This window comes from Geospiza fortis, unplaced genomic scaffold, assembly GCF_000277835.1.
Source record: "Geospiza fortis unplaced genomic scaffold, GeoFor_1.0 scaffold185, whole genome shotgun sequence".
Lineage (NCBI taxonomy): Eukaryota > Metazoa > Chordata > Aves > Passeriformes > Thraupidae > Geospiza > Geospiza fortis.
This window is the reverse complement of record NW_005054469.1, coordinates 454,602-479,336: the sequence shown is the minus strand read 5'-3', so window position 1 is coordinate 479,336 and position 24,735 is coordinate 454,602. Positions and strand designations below refer to the sequence as shown.

The 24,735-nt window shown below is 37.6% G+C and overlaps 1 protein-coding gene across 5 annotated transcripts in view; it reads left to right on the top strand.

Moving 5' to 3' along the window:
• The window catches only part of TASP1 (taspase 1), a 76,080-nt gene that overhangs the window by 33,140 nt on the left and 18,205 nt on the right, over positions 1–24,735 (top strand). For all 5 annotated transcript variants that reach the window (XR_004082460.1, XM_005428045.2, XM_005428043.2 and 2 more), the window contains 3 exons: positions 2,012–2,131; positions 3,113–3,191; positions 18,272–18,382. Coding sequence is in view for 4 of the 5 variants with exons in the window: in XM_005428045.2 (XP_005428102.1) it covers positions 2,012–2,131; positions 3,113–3,191; positions 18,272–18,382 (310 nt within the window). In the remaining variant the exon portion in view is untranslated. The remainder of the gene's footprint in view (positions 1–2,011; positions 2,132–3,112; positions 3,192–18,271; positions 18,383–24,735) is intronic.

Here is a 24,735-nt window from a genome sequence, read left to right as displayed (position 1 = left end):
AATCAATTTTATGTATATTATTATCAAATTCTTTGATAAAAGAGGGCAGGGGGATAGATAGCACCTGTATCATGGTAGTTCTCCTGTACAGAGAAATCATGAGAGAATTCATGTTGGGAAGAGCTTTATTTGGGCTGGTCTTGGAAACCTCCAAAGATGGGAATCTGCACATCCCATGAGCAGCCTGCTCTGCTGCTTAAGGTCTTTTCAATCCCCTCAGTGGTGTTGTTTGAACTGGGTTTGTTTTAGCTCAGGCTGTGTCTGGAAGTCCTGGGAGTTGGAAAATACATTTGCACATGAGATGTTAAAAAAGGGTTCCTTAATTTTCCTTCATCTTTAGAAATTGGAAGGGCACTGGCTCTTTTCTTATCCCCTTTGCTCCCATCATCAAAACTCCTTTTATTTCTACTTTTCCTACCCTCCCTGATCCTTCCTTCCTCTGGTTTTCAACTTACCCTTCTTCCCAGTACCAGCTGAAACTCTGGATCTCTAACTTCTCACCCCTGTCTGTCTTTAAGCAGTTACTCTGCTTTATTGTTGGGACATTAATTTGTTTTAATATTGAGTGTGGTCAGTGCCAGCATCTGAGTGCAGAACTTGCCAGGGAAGATCCAGGTGTAGGAGCAGAGAAGAAACTTCCTTTTTCTCTGGGTGAAATCCAAGGATGAAACTCCTGCCTAGGAATTCCAGTTGCTTGAGAAGTACTGTAGAACATGGTAGCATATTTTTCCTTTTGAGACTGACTGTACTGCATATTTTTCTTTTTCAGAATGACACAGAATTAACCCAAGTGTTTTCTCTTAAATTAAGTGTGGCCAGAGTATCATCAGCATTGCAGTACTAGAAACCATGCTTGAGAACTGACACAGTATGCCCAAGGGAATTTTAATTGATGATGGGAGCTTGATAATTTGAAGTTGAATAGTTAGGTGGTTTGTTTTTTTCTTTTTCTGAATTCTAGTCCAGAAAATTCATATTTATATGAAAAACTTAATAACCTTTGGTATTATTTCACTGGAGAAGTCTATGTAAGAGGCTTGAGGCTTGTGCAGCACCAGTGTGCATCTCTGGAGTACTAGATGGATGATGGATCAATTCTGTTTATTTGGTTTATTTTCTGTACACTGCATGCTGTGTGTGTGGTGGAGCATGAGGTGTGAGTGCCTTGCCCTGGGTTCTGCAGAGAGGGGAATCTGGGCCAAGCCTGGGCAGGGAGGGGAAAACTGTTCCTTTTTAAGAGGCACTTAGTGTGGTGCATTAAGGGATGGGGGAAGGATGTAAAGGAAAACCCCTGCTCCTGGGGGGAGTAAATCTACCTCAGAAGTCATGGAAGTAACTTTTCTAGTTACAGGAAAAAAGGGTAAAATTGCTTTACTCACCAAAGGTTCCTGAGCTGAGAACAAGTCTGGCAGAAAGAATCTGTCCTAGGGGAGATTTTTTTGCTTGAGGCTTCTTCTATTTATTGTCTTGCTCAGAATATCAATATTTTCTCTTTACATGGTAAAGAGCTGCTTGGGTGTTTCTTTTTTGATGGTGCTTTGTTGGTTATGGTTTTTTTTTGGGGGGGGGGGGGGTGGTTGATGTTGTTTTGATTTTTTTTTTAATTTCATTTTTTTAAAATCACACGTCTTCAAAGATCAGAGCCTCTGAAAATGCTTTTTCAGGCCTTTTAGGAAAGGCCTTTTGATGTGGCATCCGTTGTTGAATCATTTCTTAGTGGACAAGTGGCAACCACTAAGAAAAAATGACTTCTGGCACTCCTGTGAGTAAAAGCAGGTGATCTAAGCACTGGATTAGTTCTGAGATGTTTATTACCTTCTTGCTACTGGAGTTTTATTAAGGTCCTGTCTGAGGCAGAGCAGCATTTTTGGAAGATTTATGGCAGTGGGTACAAGTGCATGATAACAAATCCATTTGGTTGCCAGGCTCTCTCTTGCACTCCTGAGGAGTATGATCTGACTTTAATATACTATTTTTGCTAGGATTTTTTTTCTGGTTTTGTGTCCTGCAGGAGAATGACTCAGGAACCTTGGATACAGTTGGTGCAGTTGTTGTTGACCAAGAAGGAAATGTGGCTGCTGCTGTCTCCAGTGGAGGTTTAGCACTGAAGCACCCTGGAAGAGTTGGTCAGGTGATCATTGTACATTGTTTATTTATTTTTTTTTGGTTGGGAATGATTGTTCAGTGTCACAAGCAGATGTGGTGTAAAGCAAGAGCTGTGACAGCAAATTTCTGTTCTCCCTTCCTTCCTGTTAAATGCTGAAGGCATTTTCACTGCATTGATGTGCAAGTGTTTTTAGTGTCCTCCATGAGTGTAATAGAGCAGTGATAGGGAAGATGTTCTGTAGTTAGTTACCTTTTGACAGAGATATCACTAAGTTAATTTCTTGGGCTTAAATGGTCTCTTAAATGCTTAGAGTCTTGAAATAAGATTTCTCTCAATATTTAGGGAAGCTGTCCTAATTAACTTTTAAATGATCTTGTGAATTGGAGAAAGTGACAAAAGTAGTAAAAGAACATATCAGGTATTTATGATGTGTTCTATATAATTATGATTATAAATTATGTATAGTTCTATTTATTATTAATGATATAATAATAATAATAATGTTATAATAATAATAAATTTATGATGTATCACCTTATTGTTGTTAGGGGATTTTGAGGTGCAGCAGAAATTTTGTACTCCATTGCTGTACAGCTGTATTTTTGGTTGACATTTTCCACTGTCCAAAAAGCAGTTCTCTTTTGAAATGTAGTTAAGATTTTTTGTTTGTTTGTTTTTTGAATGGCAGAGTGAAAGAGACTTTATATGAGCAGCGTTATATCTTTACCCTCATTTTCTGTTAAGCTAGGCTAGAATTCTATGTCTATGACACTCAGATCTCAAGAATAGTAAAAGGATGTAGCAGAATGGAGTGGATTTACAATATGGTTATGATATTCTTGTTCATCTTTGGTACTAATACTTGGATTTTTCTTGGGTTTCTTTTTTTTTTGTTATTATTGTTGGTTTGAGGTTGTTTTTGTATTTACATTTTTTTTAAGGAAAGGGAGTAAAGCAAAAATCTCACACACTTCAAATTTATGAACAATGTGCTTCTTTCCTTAGGCAGCTCTTTATGGTTGTGGCTGCTGGGCTGAAAATACAGGAGCTCATAATCCTTATTCCACTGCTGTGAGTACTTCAGGTATTTACTACTTTTATAAATATTTAATGAAGTTGCTATCTTCCTCTGTAATTAGTTTGTAAATTTAAAATGCCAAATAATTTCCAGACTATATTCTAAATTTGTATCATTTATTTATTTGTTTCATTTAATTTGAATCATTTATTACTGTCAGTATTGTATTTAAATCCATTATTTGATATCTTCTTGGTTGCTTATATTGCTCTTTTTAGTTAATTAGCAACCATGGGAATTTTTATCCTGTTTTGTATTGCACTGAAAGGATGTGTTGTATTTGTTAAGTATTAGGGAACCTGTCCTCCTGTGAAGAAGTGCTTATTAGCCCAGTATTGTATTAAATGCAGAATACCTCTGGGAATGGAAGCCTTGTGTAAAGGACTGAGAAATTCAGAGGGTCCTTTGATACAGAAATGCTACATGCAGCATTTTTTCCTCAAAAATATTTAATTACTATTTCAGATGAGTATTTAAGTGAATTTTTTCTTGATCTCTCTTTTCCTTCTGAAAGGAAAGGGAAAAGGCAAAACCAAAATACTGGAATAAATGTATCAGGAAATATTTATTCAGCAATTGTGAAAGTGATGTAAGAATTGGGAGAGCTTCTGTTCTCTTTGGAAGGCTCAGGGTCCTTGATACACAAAAATACTGTGTTTATTTGATGCCTTGCAGAACACTAAAGTCTTAAGGTGAAGTTATGTAGGAGTTGCCTTTACTTTTTTGTTCCTCCCACTTGTTTTATGAACAGCCTCAATCAGAAAAACTACTTGTAACTCTTTTTCATAAGTGCTTCTGTCAGGTTGCAAAATTTATGGTATTGCTCACTGCTCAGGGGTCAGAGTTATCAGCATCCAGTGTAGGGAGAGGTGAAGAAAACCTGCAGAATTCAGATTTAGGTGATGCCAGCTGTATCCCACGGGCAGTGCAGAGCTGGAGTTCTGCTACAGAAATAGTGGGGAGAGCAAGGTGACAGATTGCAGAGTTAAAATTTGATAGAGGCTGAAGAGCATCAGGAATATCCTGTATTGCTTTTATTTTGTCTGTATTCATGTCTGCCTTGCACTGTTGAAAATTGGTGTAGATGGTCACCCTTAAGTTTGATGTCAGTGAAAGCAGATGTCTTTTTTGATTCTTATTCAGGGGATGGTTTTACTGAACCCAGGAGTGTCAGAAGACATTTTTACTCAAGGGACACCATATTGATTTTAGTTTAATAAATGCTTAGTGACGTAACCAAATCTGTTCAAGTGTTTGGGACCATGTTTTAATTAATTAGTGAGCACAAGTCCAATATTAGAGATTGTTTGTGGAAGAGCTGAAGTGGACAACTTTATTTACTTCTTTAAAGCTGTTCTTTGCAAAGTCAGCTGGATTTGAAGTCCATGTGAGCACTGGCAATCATCCTGGTGCCTTCACAGGAGATGATTAGATTTAGTGATGGCCTGAAATATTAGCCTCCTCTGTTTTTGCTGGTACCACTTTTGTATAATCCTAAATACTTCAGTGTTATACTATTTATAACTGTCACAAATACACATATATGGATTTTTTTTGGTTCAAAACTTCTGGCTTCCATGACATTACCCTGATCCCAGCCCCAGTTAATTGGAGTGGCCTGCTGCTGGATTGTGAAGTGTGGCCATCTGTTCATTCATGGATTTGAAATTCAGACTAGTGGTGTTTAATTAAACTCTTGTTTCTGGTTTTCCTTTAAAGTATGTGTATGTCTGTGAGAGAGAGTGAGATAGAAATGTTTACAGGAAGTGAGAACTCCTCTGTAATCAATACCATTCTTTTTTCCATTTCAGAAGCTCATAATGTTTTATTTTATAATGTACTTTATGTTTAGTGCAGTTCTAAAATGTATTGATGCCTGACTCTTGTTTAAAATATGAACATCCAACGATGTGAACCGTGAATTTAATTAAGGAGTAAAGGGATGGAAAATTAAGTTGTAGGAAAAGTTGAAAGAATGAAACTTGCAGCTTGGCTGGATCTCAACAAGACGTGGGAACGGGGGCATGAACATCTGCAAATATTCAGGTGAAACTGCCATGGCCAAGGAAGAAAATAATGCATTTATATCATTGTTAAATATTTAGAAAATAAATGTACTGTCTGAATTCTAGAAGATACCTTGGTTTAGAAAGCTCCAAGATGAACAGTGCTTCTTAACAGAATATCACCACTGTCCCTTTAAGTAATTAAACCCAGACTATTTTTTGTATTTGTAATAGTGATTTTACCCCCCTCTTGGAGGTTTCCAAACAGGTTTTGTCTTAACATTTTTTTTTAAATCAGCAACAAATGCAATTTGCATGTTATGTGTAAATAAAAACTGTGTACATGCACCTTCGTTTTATGTTTCATTTTACATTCAGACATTTACACCTGTACGTAAATGTATTTAAAAGATGTACATAAGAGAAACCTACAATCAGTTTAAATTTCTGTGGTTTTCACAATATAGCATTTTGTTGTTTTAATTTCACGTGTCTATTTATTTTAATTTTTCTTTGAGTCATGGATTTGGCACAAATCTAATAGTTTCTACAGGGAATTTTTTCCGTTTTGTGGGGAGAAGAAAAAAAAGAATAAAATTAGATAGTGGTTTCTGTGGGCATTGAGTAATGTTTAATGTTTATTGTTACATGACTTCAGAGAATAGCTGACTCATCAAATCATATTTGGAATGAAAATAAAATCTTGAATAAAAAGTTAAGCTCTAATTCCCCACAAGCTTAATCAAAAGTATCCTCAAAATTATTTGGTATTAGTGTGTGTTAAATCAAATAATTTTAGCTGAATAATTCTTTGGGAAATAAAAGGTTTCTCTTTTGTGCTGGTTTACACTTTTAAACTTCTTTTTAGTGATCACTGAGAATAGAAATATAAGCCTTGAGAGTTTGTTATATCAGGCTCTATATTCAGTCACGAGAAGGGATATTCATTGGCATCAAGCAATTCGGAAGGTCAGGTTTTGTAAACTCCTTGCACTCCATACTTAAGAAATTGTTCATGCCTTTGGGTCTTGGAAGTGATGATCAACTAGAGATTGAACAGGTTAGGGAAAACCTGGGGTGGGGGGAAAGTAGAGTTTGGGATAGTAATTCAGAGCAGGCAGAGTACAAACTCCTGCGCACTGAAATCCACATGGAATGGACGCATTGGGTTGAACCTGAGCTCCAGACAGTTTGGTGGCCTGTCTCAGGTAGAGGCTGTTTGCAGTTGTCCAGGGCAAAGTACAGGACTGGGAAAAGCACCTCCACTGCATTATCCAGGCTTCTGGAAATTTGTGGTATTGGGACTTTATAAACTGGAGATATATTTGTTCTAATAGGTCAGGATGACTTCTCAAGATTTCTCATTTCTTTTTGTTCTTAGGAGACCAGATATTTTAGTTTTGCTGGGAATAGTTTTATTCTGTGATTACCTTTGTAGAAACTTCCTTGGAAAAGGAAGTTTTAGTTTAAATGCCACAGTTAATAATACAGCAGGCTTTATTCTTCAATTTTTATTAATTTTGTTCTAAAATCTTCCAAGTGAAACTTCAGTGTCTTTAAGTACCTGCCTCATTAAAAAAAAAGCAGGCTGGGGGAAGATGTCACCACACAAGTACTTAAAAGTAATCCCAAGTTCCTGTAGCTTTTTTTCAATGCTTGTGTATTATTTGAAGGAATATTGGATCTTCTATTGGCCCTGTAGCTGCTGGGAGGCTTCCTGCTTTTGCCTCTTCAGGAAGGATTTGGTATTAGCTTTTATGCCTTTTAGCAAGTTGTTTCTTAAATATTTTTGGCTATTTTTATCATGTTTTTATGCTGAGTGTGCCAAAGGTGGTGGTTCTGTTCTTGTTTGGGCATGACTTCAACTTTTTGCACGGTAGTTTCATACCTCTAACAGTCACTTGACCATGTTGTTTGAACACAGTGTCTTTGGTGGTTTGGGGTTTTTTTGGGTTTTTTTTTTGGCTTTTCAAAAGTTGCTTCAAGGTTTACAAAATACAGCATATTGTAAAAACTCGTATTTTATGGTTATAGCTTAACAGGGCCTGGGGCAACTGAAATCAAAACATGGAGACTTCCTAAAAACACAGTGGGGGAGATGGGGAAACTGGGAATGGCTGGGAGTTTAAGGGGCCCTAAATCCAAGGTTTATTCTGCAACTCTCAGTCTAAAATTCAGTTTCTGTGTAAACAAGTAAAGCCTTTCTGATTTTTTTTCCCATCATCTTTTTGAGGCATTTTGATGTATAAACTCTGAATTATATTAAAATTAATATTTTGGTTGGGGAAAAAATAGTTACGAGACTTTATTGGCAGCTGAAGGATAAACATTACAGGAATTTAAGTATCTCCAAAGCAGTATTAAAATTCAAGAAATTCAAAGAATGTTGCAGTTCTGTTGGGGGCACACCCAAGATACCTGGGCAGTAACAGTGCAAGGGCCATTCTGTGCAGGAATGATGGTGGAGATGGGGTAAAAGCTTGTTAAATGAGATGAACATGACCTTTATTTAATAAAAATATAATTAGCAGCTAAACTAGGTTTTGGATCAATGTAGTAGAAGCCAAATCTGTGGTGTTTAAAAGCTTTTCCATGCATGTGTGCACACAGACACAAACAAAACAGGCTCCCCTTTAAGCACCCCCACCACCTCCCCACAAAAAGAGGCCAGAACACTTTGTAAGGCTGCTTGGAACTCTTTAGGGGGTGTTTTTTCCTGGTATATGAATGTAAACACAGGAAGATGGGTATTATTTGGAGGGAAAACATTTGTGAACAAAACCCAGCCACAGGAGAAGCAATAGTCCATTTTTTGGCTGTACTTTAAGAAAAAATGTCCTGTTTTTTCCTGAGCATAATAAGAATCAAAGTCTTTGTGCATATTCTTCTCATTCAAAATAATACCAAGTGTGACACTGAATTTCCTATTCAGTTGGAATATCTGTGATGATGGTGAATATTCATTCACTAACTGTGCCAAAAGCAATACTGCTGGTGTAAGAGGCAGGCTGTATCTTTCCTGGGAGAGAAATTGAGAAATACTAATTCTCTTTGGATATGCAGAACCTTAACAATAAATATAAAGATTAATATAAAATTACAGCAACAGCTAATGCAGGACACTTTGAAAATTAAACCCAAGTGGAATTTTTGAGTAGAAGTGTAGAGACTGAAAATGATGTCTTGCATTTCTTTCATCTTAACAAGAGCAGGAAATAGAAAGCATACAAAGGATGGGTGTGTGTTGTGTCTAGGTACCAGCCATTGAAGCCAGCAAACCTTTAATATTGCATTTCTGAAGATAGAAGGTCTTGCATTATTTACAAAATGCTGAAATTCTGTGCCACAAAGCTGCAAAATCTCCAGCTTTTACTCAAATTTATTTGAAGGGACTATTTGATACAAGAAAGGCACATAGGTTATCCTAGGGAGATTTAAAATACAACTTAATTTATGATCCTGGAGAAGGAGTAGAAGCTTGACATATGTTGAAATCATTCAGAAAAATTAAGGATGCTAACAAACATAATTTGGTTTCAGGGCTGAGCCAGAGCTGTGTTTTGTGGAGAAGGTACAAGGAATGTCAGTTTTCTGGGAATACCAGATTTATTTATGAGGTGTAGTTGAGGATTCTGTCTGGGAGAAGTCTCCTAGTGATGTCTTGCTCTTCTCTCCTGCACAGAATCTTTTCTTGAATGGAATGAAAATCAGATAGAGAAAACAGCAGTGGTTTAGGGGCACATGTGCAAACTGTGTTTATTCTGTGTAAACTTCCTTGCCAGTTTCTTGTGTTGGTGAATTCACCAAGATCCTAGAAAACTGTTAAGGTCTCATGACAAAAGCAGTGGCCTCTGTTCTCATAAAGGCATTTTAGAGATTAGATCACAATACTTTAAAAGCTGTGTTGGATATCCATTTGTACACATAATGCATCATTCCATGAAGGTTAAATAGCACACTTTGTGTTTTGAAGAATCACAGAATTGTTTAGTTTGAAAGGAACCTCTGAATGTCTAGTCCAGCCCCCTGCTCAAGGAGGTTTCTCTTGTTTTTGAAATTGACATCAATAAAGGAATTAATATATTCACTTTTCCTTGCCCCACCTTTTCCTGCTCAAAGTGTGTTCACATCTGTCATTCTTTGCAGTCCATTGTGTGTCTTATGGCTGCTTTTGCAGACAATGTGGAATAGGATGGAATAGGAATGACACCTGTGCAGAGATGGGCTGTGGTTGTTAAATTATTTGTTGAGTTATGCCCTCAGCCAGCATTTTGGGCTCCTTATGGCAGCCACTGGTCTGTAGGTTTCTGCTTGAAAAGTCCTTTTGCAAACAAACCACAGAGATGTGCAAATCTGCAGAGTAAATGCTTTTCAGGGGAGCTTTAATGCCCATAAATTGTCTTGTGGTGCATAACTTTGGCTTTGTGATTCCTTTCTGTTGAGGACAGTAGTGGCTGTGTTAGGAACCTGTGAATGAATACCTGGCCAGTGCTGTTTTGTAGAATCATGGAATAGTTTGGGTTGGAAGGACCTTAATGGAGGGAACCCCTCTGCCCTGGGCAGGGATACCTTCTCCTCTACACCAGGCTGCTCAGAGCTCCATCCAGCCTGGCCTTGAACACTTCCAGCAATGGGGCATCCACAGTTTCTCTGAGCAGCTTGTGCCAGTGAATTACATTTATAATGTGATGATAAAGCTTGCTTCAAACTTGCATGTCTTGTTAGCCCTTACATAACACACAAGTGCAGCATTGTCTGTCTGGCCAGTCCTTCTGAGTCCATGCTCCCAATGCCCAGAGGAATTTCACATGCAAATCTTTTATCCTGTACAGATTGTTTGAGCTACACTGTGTGGGATAGATATTATGCTACAATTAATCTCTTTGTAGACACTTGTATTATCTCTCAAAATCAGTCTGGTCCTGTAAGATTCGGGGAATAAGAGGTAATTTAATGCATCACAGCTGAAGCAAATGGAGAAGAGTTATGTCATTGTTACTGTGAACAAGAGGATAGGGTGGAGGAAGGGGAGCTCTATCTGCAGAAAGATCAGTATTTACCTATGAAATGATGTTTCTGCCAAGAGTTCATCCAGCCTGTGTGTCCAGATGCAGCTGGGAGGATTCAGTGCTGTAGCATGTGCTGTGTGAGCTAACTCAGCACCACCAAGGTCTGGGGAAGAGAGAGGAAGCCCAAGGCAGAAATGATTTGTGGTGATGGTAGCATGGAGAAGCTAATCAATTAAACACAGTTCTGCAGTGTTCACAGCTGAGGGGTTTGTCCTCACAATGATCAGAATGCTTGTTTGAATTGCCTTCGGAAGGCTTACTGGGAAGCAGAACTGGATGGATACAATAATCAGAGGGCTTATTGGAATTCTAATTGGACTTGATGTTATAATATCTATGAGGCTTGAAGGTGCACAGGCTTGTGGAAGTTGTAGCTTCCTGCAGAAGGCTCAGTGCTTGCTGAGCAGCACTTTTGGAACCAGGACCAGCAGCTGTGCAGCACCAGCTTCTGCTCTGGACACTTGGTCCTGTCCCTGCTGCTGAGCCTTGTGCCAGTGCCTTGGAATAGGTGCAAGGGTGGAAAGTGAAGATGGTGGCTGACTCCCTTTCTATATCTTAAACACTTAAGCACTTAAGACTGAACTCCTTTTCTATATCTTTAACACTTCTCTGGGATTTGAAAGTGATTTTATACCTTTAGTTAGCAAACACATAAGCTGGTGTCATACTTTCTTCGCTGTAAGTTTTATATGACAGAAGAGGTGTAGTTTAGAGAGGGGTAGGGTTTTTACAGAGATCGTAACAGCAAAACTTCTGAGGAAGGCCTGGGCAAAAGTGTTTGCTTCTTTCTTTACAGCTTAACTCAGATGAATCTTTAAAAATGTATTAAATGTAATGAAGAATGTAAAAAGTACATCCTCTTTAAGGGACCTGTGCTTTTTCTTCATTCTGACTTCTCTTGGAGATACGTCTGAAATTATTTTTGTTTGTAGTAACTCAAACAAAAAGCTTTTAAAATAAAATATCTGTCATTTACTATTTAGAACTTACAGTGCCAAATGAATGAATCCTTATTTCTCTAACCATTTTTTTTCTTATCTGTAAAATTGTAGAAAAGCTGAATGAGTTGTTTTTTGGAGTGCTTTTCGTTTATTTTTTCTATATTAAAAACGTAGAGATGTGTTTTCCTACCTTTCCTTAGGGAAGGTGCTTTAGACATGAGTGTGTCTGCATGTTGAATTTCTTTTGTTATCTTTGAAACCTGCCCAACTTTACTGAAGTTTCAACCTTTTGGAAGATTTCCATTGCATTTTCTTAGTAGTTAAATCATTTAAGGATATTCTGTCTGCAGCAGGTATGTGCTCCATTGAGCCCTCTAGGATCAATGCTTTAGGAATTGGACAGGACTTTGTCTGCAGGTGTTTTTTCTGGCAGTAGGTCAGTAATTTTAAAATTTCCCCTGCTAGTATGAAGACAAGATACAGCAGCTGATAGGAAAGAAACCCCTAAAATTATGTTACTTTAATATAATACTGTAGTATTAATGTATTACATTCTATGTAGTGCATTCTGCTAGACTGCAGCATTTTGTCTTTTGAGAATTATGCATTAATTTTTTTTTCAATATGTATCTACCTGTATCAGTGTCTTGCCAACTAAATATTTTTATTGTACTGTATTTTGTTTTTGTAAAATCACTGCCGTGCAAGGTTTTACTCAGATCTTTCTAGAGATGCTGGAAATGATGAGCAGAGCTTACTGAAATACAGGTTTCACAGTGTTTCCATTAGGCATTACTAGAAGTTATCCAGGAAATAGAGCAGAAATAGGAGTTCTTTAACTTGTTAGCTGATACTTTAGGGACTACTATTGAACTGGAAATAACATCAAAGCTTAACAGGACAGAAACAACAGGGCCAGGTTCAGACTCTGCTGCATAGAATAGATGATAAAATACAGATAACCTGGAACTTCTGTCTTCAGCTTCTGTAAAGCAAAGAGTCATATTTTGGCAGTGGAATAAACTAGATGAATTTTTCCATTCTTGACTGTACATGAGTAATGCAAGTTTCCATTCTGTACTCCTTTGAAACAAGTTCCAACACTTTTTGTTGAGGTACGGTGTGTTTCAGAGCTAGACAGGCTCCTGCAGCCTGTCAAAGCTCCACAAGCTCTCTGCTTGTGGCTCACAGAAAGCAAACTCGATTTTCATTTCTCCTTCCATTCCACAGGAGCCTCTTTCATGTCTGAAAATTGGAAACGCGTGTTTTTCAGTGTGCTGCATGGATGTGTGTGTGTGTGTGTGTGTGTGTGTGAGTGTGTGCCCTCTGGCACACCTGTTTCTAATTTCCTGACTTGAAAGCATCTCCCATCAAAAGGAGCAGAAAAACAATTTCTCTCTGACATGCTGCTCCTTTCCTTTGCCATCTTGGTTCCATCGGAGGAGCATTATAAGATGCAGAGCACGCATTGGATGGGATGTTCAGCTTCTATTGTGCTGGGGTCTTTCTCCTCTTGTTGTGGTTATTTCAAGCATTAGAAATCTTCTTGAGAAGTCACTATGCTGAAGAAAAAACACAGTGATTTAATCCTTATTTTCTTGCATGAAGCTCAAATGAAAGATGCAAGTCTGTAGCAAGTTAAGGTTTGTATAAGCTGTGAATTGAATGTTAGTTACTCTTTGGTACAGAAAGATTAACATTTAAAAATTATACCTTAAATTTACCTTTTTTCAGAATTGTATGCAATGTAAGATAGTATCTAATATAATACCTAAAAGTTAAAGATTTTCACAATCTTAAAAAAATAAAAACAAAAACATCACAACACCTCCTTCCCCCTAGTAACATGGTTGTTATGGAAGTTGTGCATCGGCTAATTAGCAAATTACTGCTGAAGTGGTAACTCAAGGGAACTACTGATACATCCAGAACAGCTAAATTATAGTAGGATAGCATAAGAAAAAGAGACTATGAAAAAAAAAAGGTTGTAGATTCCCAAACTGTTCTTGTGCAATTCTTGTAGTAATCAATGAGGAGTATCTGGATTGGAGGTAAAAGTGTATTATTATCAGAAATTGCACATTTCAATACCCACAGAAAAGGGAAGCTCTGTTTCACTGTTGGTCTGCCTGGCACTTTGAAAGAAACACTGCATTAAAACTGTATTGTGGCATAATCCAAGCTATGTGTCTCTCAAAATCAGTGTTGGTGTTTCTATATGATCTTCAAGTGATTTTGTAGATGATCTTCAAGTAGTTTTCAGGCAGGAATAGAAGCTTCTGGTTGAAGACAGGTTTTCTGGGATCTTTTAGACTTTTGTTTAGGTTTGTAGTTTGTTTACAAAATAAAGGTGTTGTGGCTATTAAGCCTCATTCTTCTTTCCTTCCCTTGTCATAGGAGTCTGTTGACATCGATGCCTGGAGCCTTTAGGAGTCTGTATATTCTCTCCCCTTAATCTAGGAGGCTAGAAACTTGCATCAAAATATCTGTCTGTTTATTTTTTGTAGGATCTTCATGTGGTTTGGGTTGGGAGAGACCTTAAAGATCAGACCTTAAGGTTCCTGCCATAGGCAGGAACACCTTCCGCTAGAACTGGTTGCTCAGAGCTCCTTCCAGCTTGGCCATGAACACTTCCAGGCATGGCACATTCAGAAATTCCCTGGACAACCAGTTCCAGTATCTCACCACCCTCATAGTAATGCTGTAGCCTCATTGTAGGAGGTCACAAGATTTGTCAGGCATGATTTATCAAAATAGTCTCTATAAACTTTGTTTTCTGTAGAAGTGTTTTTGCCTTTGCCAGAAGCAATCCTAGAGGAAGGCAGTTAATTGTACTTAGCCCTGCAAACATGGACAACAGCAGTTCCAACAGGAGTTTTTTTGTCAGCAGAGGAGTTACAAGTAGGCAACATGGTGTTTGCAGAATATTACTGTGTTAGGAAAGTAATTTGTTTACTATATGAAAGTTACTTCAATGTGAAGCTCTAATTTAACCCAGTAAATTTTTCCAGCTAGTTGTCTGCATTTGAGTTACTCATGTGTGAAATCTTAGGGAAGCATTTGTCTGTCATTGCAAAATATTCATCTCTGAAGTATAATGAGCTTCAGGATACTGAAGAAGTCATCATCATAGCTAGGAAAGGATAATAAAATTATTTTAACTCTGTTTACAGGAAAGTTACTAAAACAAATGTATTTGAGACTTTCATCTAGAATTGGAAAATTCTTAGTGGGAGTCCCTCTTGGTTTGGTTGTACTTGGTAGTACTATTCAGTGAAAGAAATGCCAAGTGTATTAACACTTGCAGTTAAATGTAGTATAATGGGAGATAGTTAAACACAAAATTTACATTTTCATCAACTTGTGTGCATGATTTGGAAATGAGTTTAAGTAGCTTTCACTGGAGTTGCTCTCTTGAGTCATGTTAATACAACTTTTTTGGAAGTTGGCTAATGCTGGTGGTTAGACTAAAGTGACTGGAACTATAAATTTGAACCCACAACTTTATATTGTGAGTTATAAATCAGTTTTGATTGCTCTAGTAATGTATACATTAATTTTTGCCTAGTCCTAGTATCATCTACAGTGTGTCCCCAGTTTGAGGCTAGACAGACATACAGATCTGCTAAAACTGCAAGAAATTTGGTTTGGATAATACAAAGTGCAATTCTTTTTCTTAGCCTGTATCTGGTCAAAGTATGTGACACACTGCTTGGGTTTTTTTTTTTTTTTCTTCTTCTTCAAAAATAGATGTTCCTACATCAAAAACTGCAGTAACATATTTATCTTTTGCAAATGGGGGAATTGTTTTCCTTAGTTATCTGTCCCTGCAGACTGCCAGCAAGTGATGTGCTGAAAGATTTTTACATACACTGCCAGCAGCAGGCTGTAAGTTTGTTGCCTTATAGGTTGACATAAATATGACAAAAAGAAATGACTTTGTCTGTGGGGATGTAAAGATGTGTGATGTGTTAGTAGAATTTCAAAGCTGCTTTCCTTGTGGTTGATCCTGGATGGGGATGTGGGCTGCAGCTGTTCTTAACCCATATTAAGTTTTCTCTCTCTGAATTTTTTTTGGAGCAGACTTGATGTTATGGGAACTCTTCAATAAAGTCATTCTCCTGGGGGGGAAATAACATTATACATCATGCTAAAAAATGGCCATTGTTTTTTTTTTTTTTCCCCTTTTATTCCAATTTAGGAAATACTTGAAAATTGTGAAGTAGTAACATCTGGTTTTATTACTTGATGCACTGAAGATACATAGGCTCACTCTGATTTCTGTGTCTCATTTGTTTGATTCCTCTTTTAAGACCCCTGCTTCTTATTCATATAGTTACATTTAAAGGTGTTACGTGTTATATTTTAAAGGTACTAACAGGTTTTTTCAAGAAAAAAAAAAACAGCTTTCTCAGGTTTTGCCAGAGCATATGCCTGTCTAATTTTATTCTTTACAGCAAAACTTCATAGTGATTAAAGTTTCCCAGTTTTAAAAAAGTGATGTCCATGTTGTGATCTATGGATAAAATGCATCTTGTGGGTTTTTTTTTCATGTTCTTCATCCATCACTTTGGAATAAATAGTAGATAACTCACAGTTCTATTGTGGACAGAAGCTTCATAGTGTGGGTACAATGAGGCAAATGAATAGACAGACCCTTCTGTAAGCAGATCTGAGGTTGCTGTGTTGCATGAGCCTCTTGAAGATTATCTCCTAACCAGGACACCTCTCTCATTAACTTGAGAGCTTGACAGTCTCAATGAAAACACTTTCTCCCTTGTGCTCTCAAGAGCAACTTCCCTCGGCTGTGTAATTGTTCTATTATTTTGGCTCTTTCATTTTTCTCTTAATTTGTAACTGGATTTTACTCAGTCTGTTTGCTGTACAAGGAATTTTTTGTGTTTCTGTTCTGCCAGTTGTGTGTAGATTCAATGCCAAAGTGTCCCACTTCAAACAACTCAGTTTAGCTGAATTGCATTAATCAGGAGACACTTCCCATTAGCAGGGACACATAACTGAAGGCCAAGGTATTTTTGTGAAGATTGAACATAGCAGAATTTTGGGACATGTGTACACAATTTTTCAGCAATCTGGTCTCTGGGCTGATTGATTCTCTGACATCTAATCGTCTAATGCATCCACGGTGTTCCAGAGTGTGTTTGGTTGTTGGTTTTTTGTTTTGTTTTGCTTTGTTTTAATTTTTATTTTTATTTTTATTTTGTTTTGTTTTGTTTTTTGGTTAGTGTTTTTTGGGGAGGGGTGGGGGGGTTTTGAGGGTTATTTTAATCTCGAAAATGAGAGGGATAATTTTTTTCCCATTCTGTATTAACAATCTTTGAAGAACAGTGGAAACTCACTGTGCATTTAAGGGGAAGGATATAATTGTGTGTCAAGCAGCCAGAGAGGGAGATTCTTTGAGGAGGTTGCCATGTTAGGGTTTAAAATGATGAAAAGAACTAGAAACCAGTCTGTGAGTCACTGCAACACACAGTGCCAGACCTGCCAACGTGTTTGTGCCCTGTTGTACCCACAGCAGTCAGTGCTCTAAACTCAGCATATGCACAGGGATGAGAGACTCAGCAGGCTGCACTGGAGCCACTTTGGGTTGGGTTTAATTATTAAATTTTTCTTTATGCCACATCTAGGCTGGCTTCAGCTTGTCTCTGTTCTGGGCTTGTTAGTGCTTCCAGTGAAGTGTGAGTTACCCGTGGAGACTGAGCTGCCTTTGTGTGAAGCCAGCCTAGGTCTGATGTCTTACCAGCTCCAGCTCCTTGCCACTTGGAAGCAACTAGATTGTTTCCAGCCATAAATTTGTTTCTGGAGGCTGTGTAGGTGTATTTATGTAGTTCTGTACCTGAGCTAATAAGTCCAACTGTATTATAGCAGATTTTTTTTTATGATTCTAGTGCTTGCATCATCTTGTTGTATTTAATGAGCAAAATGCTAAAAATATTTATATATAATTGTGAATGGACTGTGTCTGACTTCTTTCTGTGTATTCTGGTGTCTAATGCAGTTTTTGGTCCTGATAAGTTACAAATCTGATCAAAATGTAGTCACTTAGATTTAGATAATTTGAGATCATTGTTACTTCACAACTCTGTGTTGTGTTTTTTTCTTTCCTGACTGGATAACTCAGTTCACCTGGCTCTTGGTTAAACCTCTTCTAGCTGCTTTGTCTGCTTCCCTGCCATTAAGGAAAAATGTCAACAAACAGGAGGCATAAGTAGTGTAATGACCTTGGTCTATATGGAGAAGGTATCAGCAGTGAATTTTCTGTCCAACGACCCCAGCTGGTCCAGAAAACATTCATGGTGCCATTTGGCTGCAGCTGTGTGTCCCACAGCACAGTACAGGAAGGGAAAAGGGTGTAGGAGAAAAAATAGCAGGTGTGAAAGTGTTCCTACAGAGCAAGAGTAGCAGTAATGACCTGCTTGTCTTCACCAAAAATAGGTTTCAGGGGATAGGTACAGAAAACACTGAGGCAATAAATGATTGTTTGCAGAAGCTTTTTAATTTCTTAAGGACAAACCTTTAAAAATTACAGGAATCTGTATTAGGACTCCAGTGACCAGCCACTTTGGCCATATGGCTGAATTCATGTATTCCTTTGTTGCAAAAAGGCTGAATCAGATGGACTAAGCAGAATATTCTGTCATGCAAAAGGAGTTACTGTGTCACTGAAGTTGTTCTTGGTTTGGAGAGTGGCATGCAAGGATCATTCCCAGGAGAATGATTAGTAAGAGGATTCTATCTGGATAGACATGCTAAGTCAGTGTTGCTGTTTCTTCTTTCTGTAATTTTTGTTTAATTTTTGTTTGGTTTATGACTTTGTGGAGTGAAAATTTCATATAAGTTGTGAGAAAACCACTGACTTACTTGAATTTTTGAGTGACTTTGTGTCAGCCTTTTTAAAAAATAAAAATGTGTGGCAGACACTTGTCATTTGCATCACTGTGAAGAAACACTATTGTGCATCATCACAGCCAAATTAATGTGATTATATAAATTAATGACAGGGTTTCTTCAAAGTGATATCTGTATTTTGACTATTTTTAATATTTCTTTAGGTTGTGGAGAGCACCTTGTCAGGACCATACTGGCCAGAGAATGTTCATGTGCTTTGCAAACAGAGGATGCCCACCAAGCTCTCCTAGAGACTATGCAAAACAAGTTTATTGGTAAGTATATGGCACAAATTGCCTAAATGCAAGTTACTTGAAAATGCAAGTAACTCTATCAGAGATATTTATTCTTGTGATTTCTGTTGAAGCCTTGTGTTGCAGTTGGCTTCAGATTTAGTCTTGTGTTACATCTGAAAAATGTTAAACTACAGAAGAATATATTAGGATATTTAAAGGAAAACCCTTGGAAATACCTCAGTTGTTATGTGAGTCATAGAATACCCAGAGAGGTTTGAAGAAAGAATTTCCTGTCTGAATCATGAACTGTGGTGTACAATTGCATATTTTAGAATTGATGAGTTAGGAGCATTAATAAAAATTATTCATCATGTTAACCCTTTTAAAAATAGTAGACCTCAAAACCATTTCTTGTTCTAATTAAATGCTTTGGACAGACAGATTCTGGTTTGCTATTTGCATAATAAAATTAATTTCTTGGAAAAGTGAAATACACTTCATTAAAAAAACAATTTTTTATTTGATTTAAGAGAATTGTGTAATATATCTTCAATTTTTTGTAAATATAGATCTTGTTTTCTTTCCTCAAATCATAAGCAAAATATGGAAGTGAATTTTTAAAATAACCATAAGAGCTTGCCCTTTTGAAAATTCCAATGAAGCTTCTGGTGTATATGTTGACGTGCAGTGTTTTCATAACCCCTTAAAATTTTTCAAGCTTTAGAATCCACAGACAATTTTCATCTTGAAAATTTCTTGTGGACAACATAATACTTGCACACTGTGCTGCCAAAGCTCGTTTTGTGATACTTTAATTAGAACTGAAAGAGGGGCATTACACACCTTTTGGGGTCCCAGGGACTAATGCACTTGGTCTTGGCAAGCAATGCATCGCAACTTCTTGATTTCTTTTTCTAGTGTTAAATCCATGTTAGATTCTGCTTCTGACATTTGACTCTTTGAAGGGAAGTCACCTTTGCATTGGAGACTGCACTTGATAATCTGCTGCTGTACTGTGGTCATTTCTAGGTATTGTAAGAGTGCAGAACACTCTGTGTTCCCCAAAAAGATTCTAATCCAAGCAGCAAAAACGTAGCTTTTTATATTTAGTCACTTATTCCAGTGCATAGTGGCACAAATTTAGGAGTTTGTGTACCCAAAAGAAGCCTTTAGGAAGGATGCATGTGATAGCTTTGGTAATTTCTAACCTGCTTTACAGATATTGTATGGAAGTGGCCTAACTTTAGGAAAGTCAAATTTTATTCCATGCTCTTAAAATTTATTCTGCTGTTTGTTCTAAGAGTGCTAAAAGCAAGCCCAAATTGTATGTAGCCTTCTGCCATTTCATACTAGTACATGTACACATACAAGATGGAAAGCTACTGATGAAGTAATTCATAGAGACTGGCTGATAAAAGCCCAAAATTTAAATTGTTTTAGTTCAAGGTGCCGTCTTTGAGTTGCTCTGAGTGTTTTGGGTTTTCTTTGTTAGGTTTGGTAATGGTTAGCAAAAAACACAATTCTCATTTTGCTGTTTAATGCAAATGTATTTTGCCACCACTTTGCATCCAAAATGTTAACTGGCTCCAATGCATGTGAGACATGCATTGTATTCTTTAGTGGAAATGTGAAAATGTTTCTGTTGGAGATAAGAGCCTATTAAATGTTGCTGAAGAATTTGTTACACCTGAACTGTCAATTGCAGAGAAGGAGGAGCTACACAGACAGAGGTACCAGGATATCAGTGTGGTGTGTTACTGCCTTGGGAAAACACTAAATCCAAACAGCAGAAAGTGAAAAGAGTGAGAGACAGGATTAAGTTAATGCTGTTCATGAAAAGAAAATTTGAAAAAAAGTTTATATAAAATTTATATAAATGCTTTGTAATTTCTTGTTCAAGTCTTAATTCAGGACAGGTCTGGCTTGTATTTTCAGAAACTTAGCCCTGCAAGCTTCTGCTGCCTGACAGCAGGACTGTGTAGTATGCTCAGTTATACTCTGGGCAGTGCTCATATGGGGAAAAAAGATACCACCACCTTTGTTTTTTGTGTAGGTGAAGTGCTTGGATTAGAAAACACAAAATCTAGTTTGTGCTCAGTTGTCCTGTGAATGAAGACTGATGGAGGAAAACATCAAAAACCAGATACATCTTCCCGGTTACGTGTGACATAGTATTGAGTTTGTAGCTGGTAGAGAAATTTTGACCATCTTGGCAATTCTGCAGATGGAATGCAAAGTTACATGTGGCAAATACAGTCCAACGGTTAAAAACATGCATTACACTTAAAAACAGTAGGTTTATACTAAATAGATTTTTTGCTGTGGCTTTTTATGTGCTAGTTGATAGCACAGGATGTGTGGTAGGGTGCAGAATTCCTTACTGTGAAACATCAGGATAAAATGGGGTAATAGCCTCCTTGCTGATGGCATGGATGCTTCCCTTGCCTTCCTTAGAGCCCTGCTTTGTGGTCTTGTCAAACTGTCACCAGAATTATAATGGACCAAGGCATTGGGGAAAAAACCCAGCCTTTGACAAAGCTGAGCTAGAATGTTTTATCAGAAGTCAAAATGTGTGTTAGTTGTATCAGAGGGTTGAACAGCTGATTTTGGCAGTTGCCATCAGATTGGTGCTTCCTGTTTACAGGACTCTGAGTCTCTGCAGAGAGTCCTGGGAATCCTTCCAGCTAGGGAATGCCTGGCTTAGACAGTGAGCGCTGTTTAAACAGCAGGTGATGAGCAAACTCATGTCAGATGTGCTTCTCTCATCCTTTCTGAGAGCCAGCGTACTGTGGAGAATGCACAACTGCTGGTTGAATCAGAGGTGAGAGAAATGAAATATAAACTTTTTGTAGATGGAATGGGTGCCATATCTTTAGTCAAAGAGTGCAGAAGGCTTGGTTCACAGTTAAAGAATGGTGTTCTGTAAACACAAGTACCTTCCAGACAGAAGAAGGGAGGATTTTGTTACTCATCATTCCTTTCAAATGCAGCCAAGTTTGTGTTTGTAGACTCTAATGTAGACTTAGAGTAAATATTTGTGTCATCTCATTGGCTGGAAATCTGGGCTTTTAACAGTGGCAGCATTACCAATGGTACTTTAGAACTCCTTATGAAGTATTAGAAAATAATGAGCTGAAAGACATAGTTGGAATGTGACATTTGTTCTTTCCTTAGCAGAGGTCTGTTTCTCTATTCTTGCATTTTTAAACTGCACTTCAGTTGAGCCGAGTCTGCAGCAAGGTAATAGCAGAAGAATAATGCTGACACTTTCTCTTCTAGAAATGCAGTGTCAAAATCCTCTCTTCTGAGCAAGACTTTGGACAGCTAAGAATCACAGAAACTTAATTTCCTGATTATTAGTTATGCTTGCTGAGGAGGAAAAAGCCTCGTACTTCAACAGTTACAAGACTGTGACTGGCATTGCAGAGTGTTGTAGTAACTTTATAGTGGATTAGAGTTTCCTTTGGTGCTGCATCACTGTAAGCTTTGTAGTATCCTTTGTGGTTTCCTACTAGAGGAAACAAACTATGGAAGCATTATTATGCTTCTCCATGACACAGAGAAAAGGATTTCAGAGGAGAATGAAGTGATCCTGAATTTTCATAAACACAACACGGTGATGTTCCACAAGGATTTGTATAGGTCCTCCCTATGCTTCTCCATGTCAAAAGCATTGGGATTTTATTGGTCTGTGGTATCCTCAGTTATTTAGTTTCTTAAAGTCTTACCTGTAAAGTTTTAAAGTGCAGGTGTTTTCTCTTGCAGCTTCTTTAAAAATTAACTATAAATGTTTTAACCTAATGTATCATGAAATATAAAGACCTCTGACTTGAGACAGCTTGTGCTTAAGCATTCACCAAATAATGGTGCATGAAATCAAAAGCAGGCTTCATTTAGTGCTTCTTATATTTGGAGTTTAGTGGGATACATAGCAGAAGCAGAGTGGCAAACAGCTTCACTTCCACCACACTCTGTACACAAGCTGACAGTCCAGTGGCCAAGGTCACCTGTAACTGTTGATCTGAAAAAGTCACAATTTCACTCAGTGCACAAGAAGGTTTAGAGCTGTTTAACTGCCCTCTGTTAAATCTGGGGGATGCTGAAGCACTTAATTGGTTGCACCACACCACAGCCAGTGTTTAGACCCAAGTTCTAAGCCTTTGAAAGCTGATGTAAACAATGAAGCTGGTAATGGTTTCTCTGCTATGGAAGAGTGTGAATGTAGAACATCTGATGAGCAGCTGGTTCATCCTTCAGCTGGGTAAGTGTAAATAAAACACTTCATTTACAGCTTGGTGTTGAATCTGTGCTGGAATGGTTCTGTGCAGTAACTACAAATAGGGGAAAAAGGATCAGAAGTGAACAACTTCATTCCCATGATCTGGAGGGACCAATCTTCATCACAGGAGAGCTTTAATTTACAAAAGATGCCAAAGTGTTCTTCACCTGTAACTGTAGCTCCTCCAGAGCAAGACTGAATGTTGAGGCCATTATTTGCTTTAACACTTGCAAAACTCTCAGTTCTGTCCCTGATCAGCAGCTGAACCCTGGGTCATGGTGTTCAGCTCTGGCTGCTCTTGCAGAACTTGATGGGATCAGGGAATGTGGAGTAGCTGTGATGACCTGCTTGCTTGTTTTTCAGAGACCATTGCTACAGATTAATAGCATACGAAACACATAAATAAAAATGTAGTGATGCTTTCTGTATGTCACATAGCAATAACAGAGTAGTTGAGCTTTGAAGGAGAGAAATGTGTTTTGTAAAATGTAGTTTTGTGACTAGGGAAGGTAAGGATTTGACCAAAACTAATGAAATATGGGCTTTGTTTGGTTTTGTCTTACCCCTTTTCTCTGCTGTGGCCAGTCAGTGCTAACATTATTAGTTAGCCTGCAGTTGGAATTTTACTTTGGATTTTTCATCCCACATTCCACAGTGGTTCTGCCAGTGTAACTGGGAAAGGAACACTGGGCTTCATGAGAATTAAAATGGTATTTAAAGTCCCAGGTTTTTGTAATTTTGTCATTAGCAAGCTATTAGATCAAAGATTTATCCAGCAATTCTGTTTTATTGCAGTGGAAAACAGTATTTTTGGGTAGTAGGCATAGTTTAACTAAATTTTGAATTTTTACAAGAAAACATATTCTTCTGAAAAGTACAGAGAGAGCAAAAATGGTGTAGAAGGTAGAAGCCAGATCACTTTTTCTTTCTAATGAGAAATCATTCTGCCTTTAATATACATGGCAGTATTTTAGTTCCACTTTTTCTCCTTCTCTTGAAATACTAATTAAACATGTATAGAAAAAAGTCATTACCTATATTGTTATTTTTTACCAAAGTCTGCTCTGTTATTCTTTTTCACAATGGGTTGGCTGTAACAAAATGACTTTTAGAACTAAATTAATGAAATGTGTTCCTAACCTTTGAATTCACAGTGTTATGAGAACAGTCAAATTAACTTGTGTGTATGATTCATGGATTCTCTTTAGAAATAAAGTATAATACTGTACCAAAAAAAAGAGTATGATACTTTTGTACCATTATTTTTACAGATCCAGTGATGGATGCATAGCATTCAGCTGTCTGGAATTTTGCTTACTAGACCTACTCATTTGCTCTGTCTAATTTGTTAAAATATGCTCTTTAACATAATTATAATCATCATCAGTAGGTCCACATATCTAAAAAGATCCTTGTTTAAAAAAAGTATTATATTGGAATTCCTCTTTTAACATTTTTGAAAAATTGCTTTAATTGAAAAATAAGTAACTTTTAAACAATATGCTTTTCAGCATGTAGTTAATTTGGCTTAGGGTCTGATTTTTAAGAGCAGAGGAACAGCCTGAATGTACTGTAACACAGAATATTGTAATATTATTATTGTAGGCAACTCGTTTTTGACACTTCTTAGAGATTGATTCTCCACAACTTAGGCAGTGAATTGGAGACACAAACTGTATTGTTGCTGATTTTGCACTGAGATGGTTTAGCTGAACTTGCTGCTGAAGGCATCTGGGACGGGTGAGGGTGGAGTCACTCAGTTTGCTTCTGATGTGTCTGGGGATGGAGGCCTTCAACAGAAACAGGGAGGCAGAGTGGCCATGGGTGGGGAAATCCTGAATCTTTGCAGGGTAGTAGTGCAAGTGACTGTGTCCTCTTTGCTGCTTGTGTTTGGAGATGGAAACAAGGGGGATGTTCTTTTTCAGACTTCTCCCACCATTCCAGGATAATGCTCATTCTCCAGGTGATGATGCAATGGTGTAGAAGATTAAAAGGGCAAGCAAGACTATGTTTTTGTGTGTAGGAGAGATAATGTCTCCCATCATCCTTGCTTTGTTTGCATAACACAGTTTTTTAAGACATTTGGTTCAATGTTTCATTCAAATTACCTGCT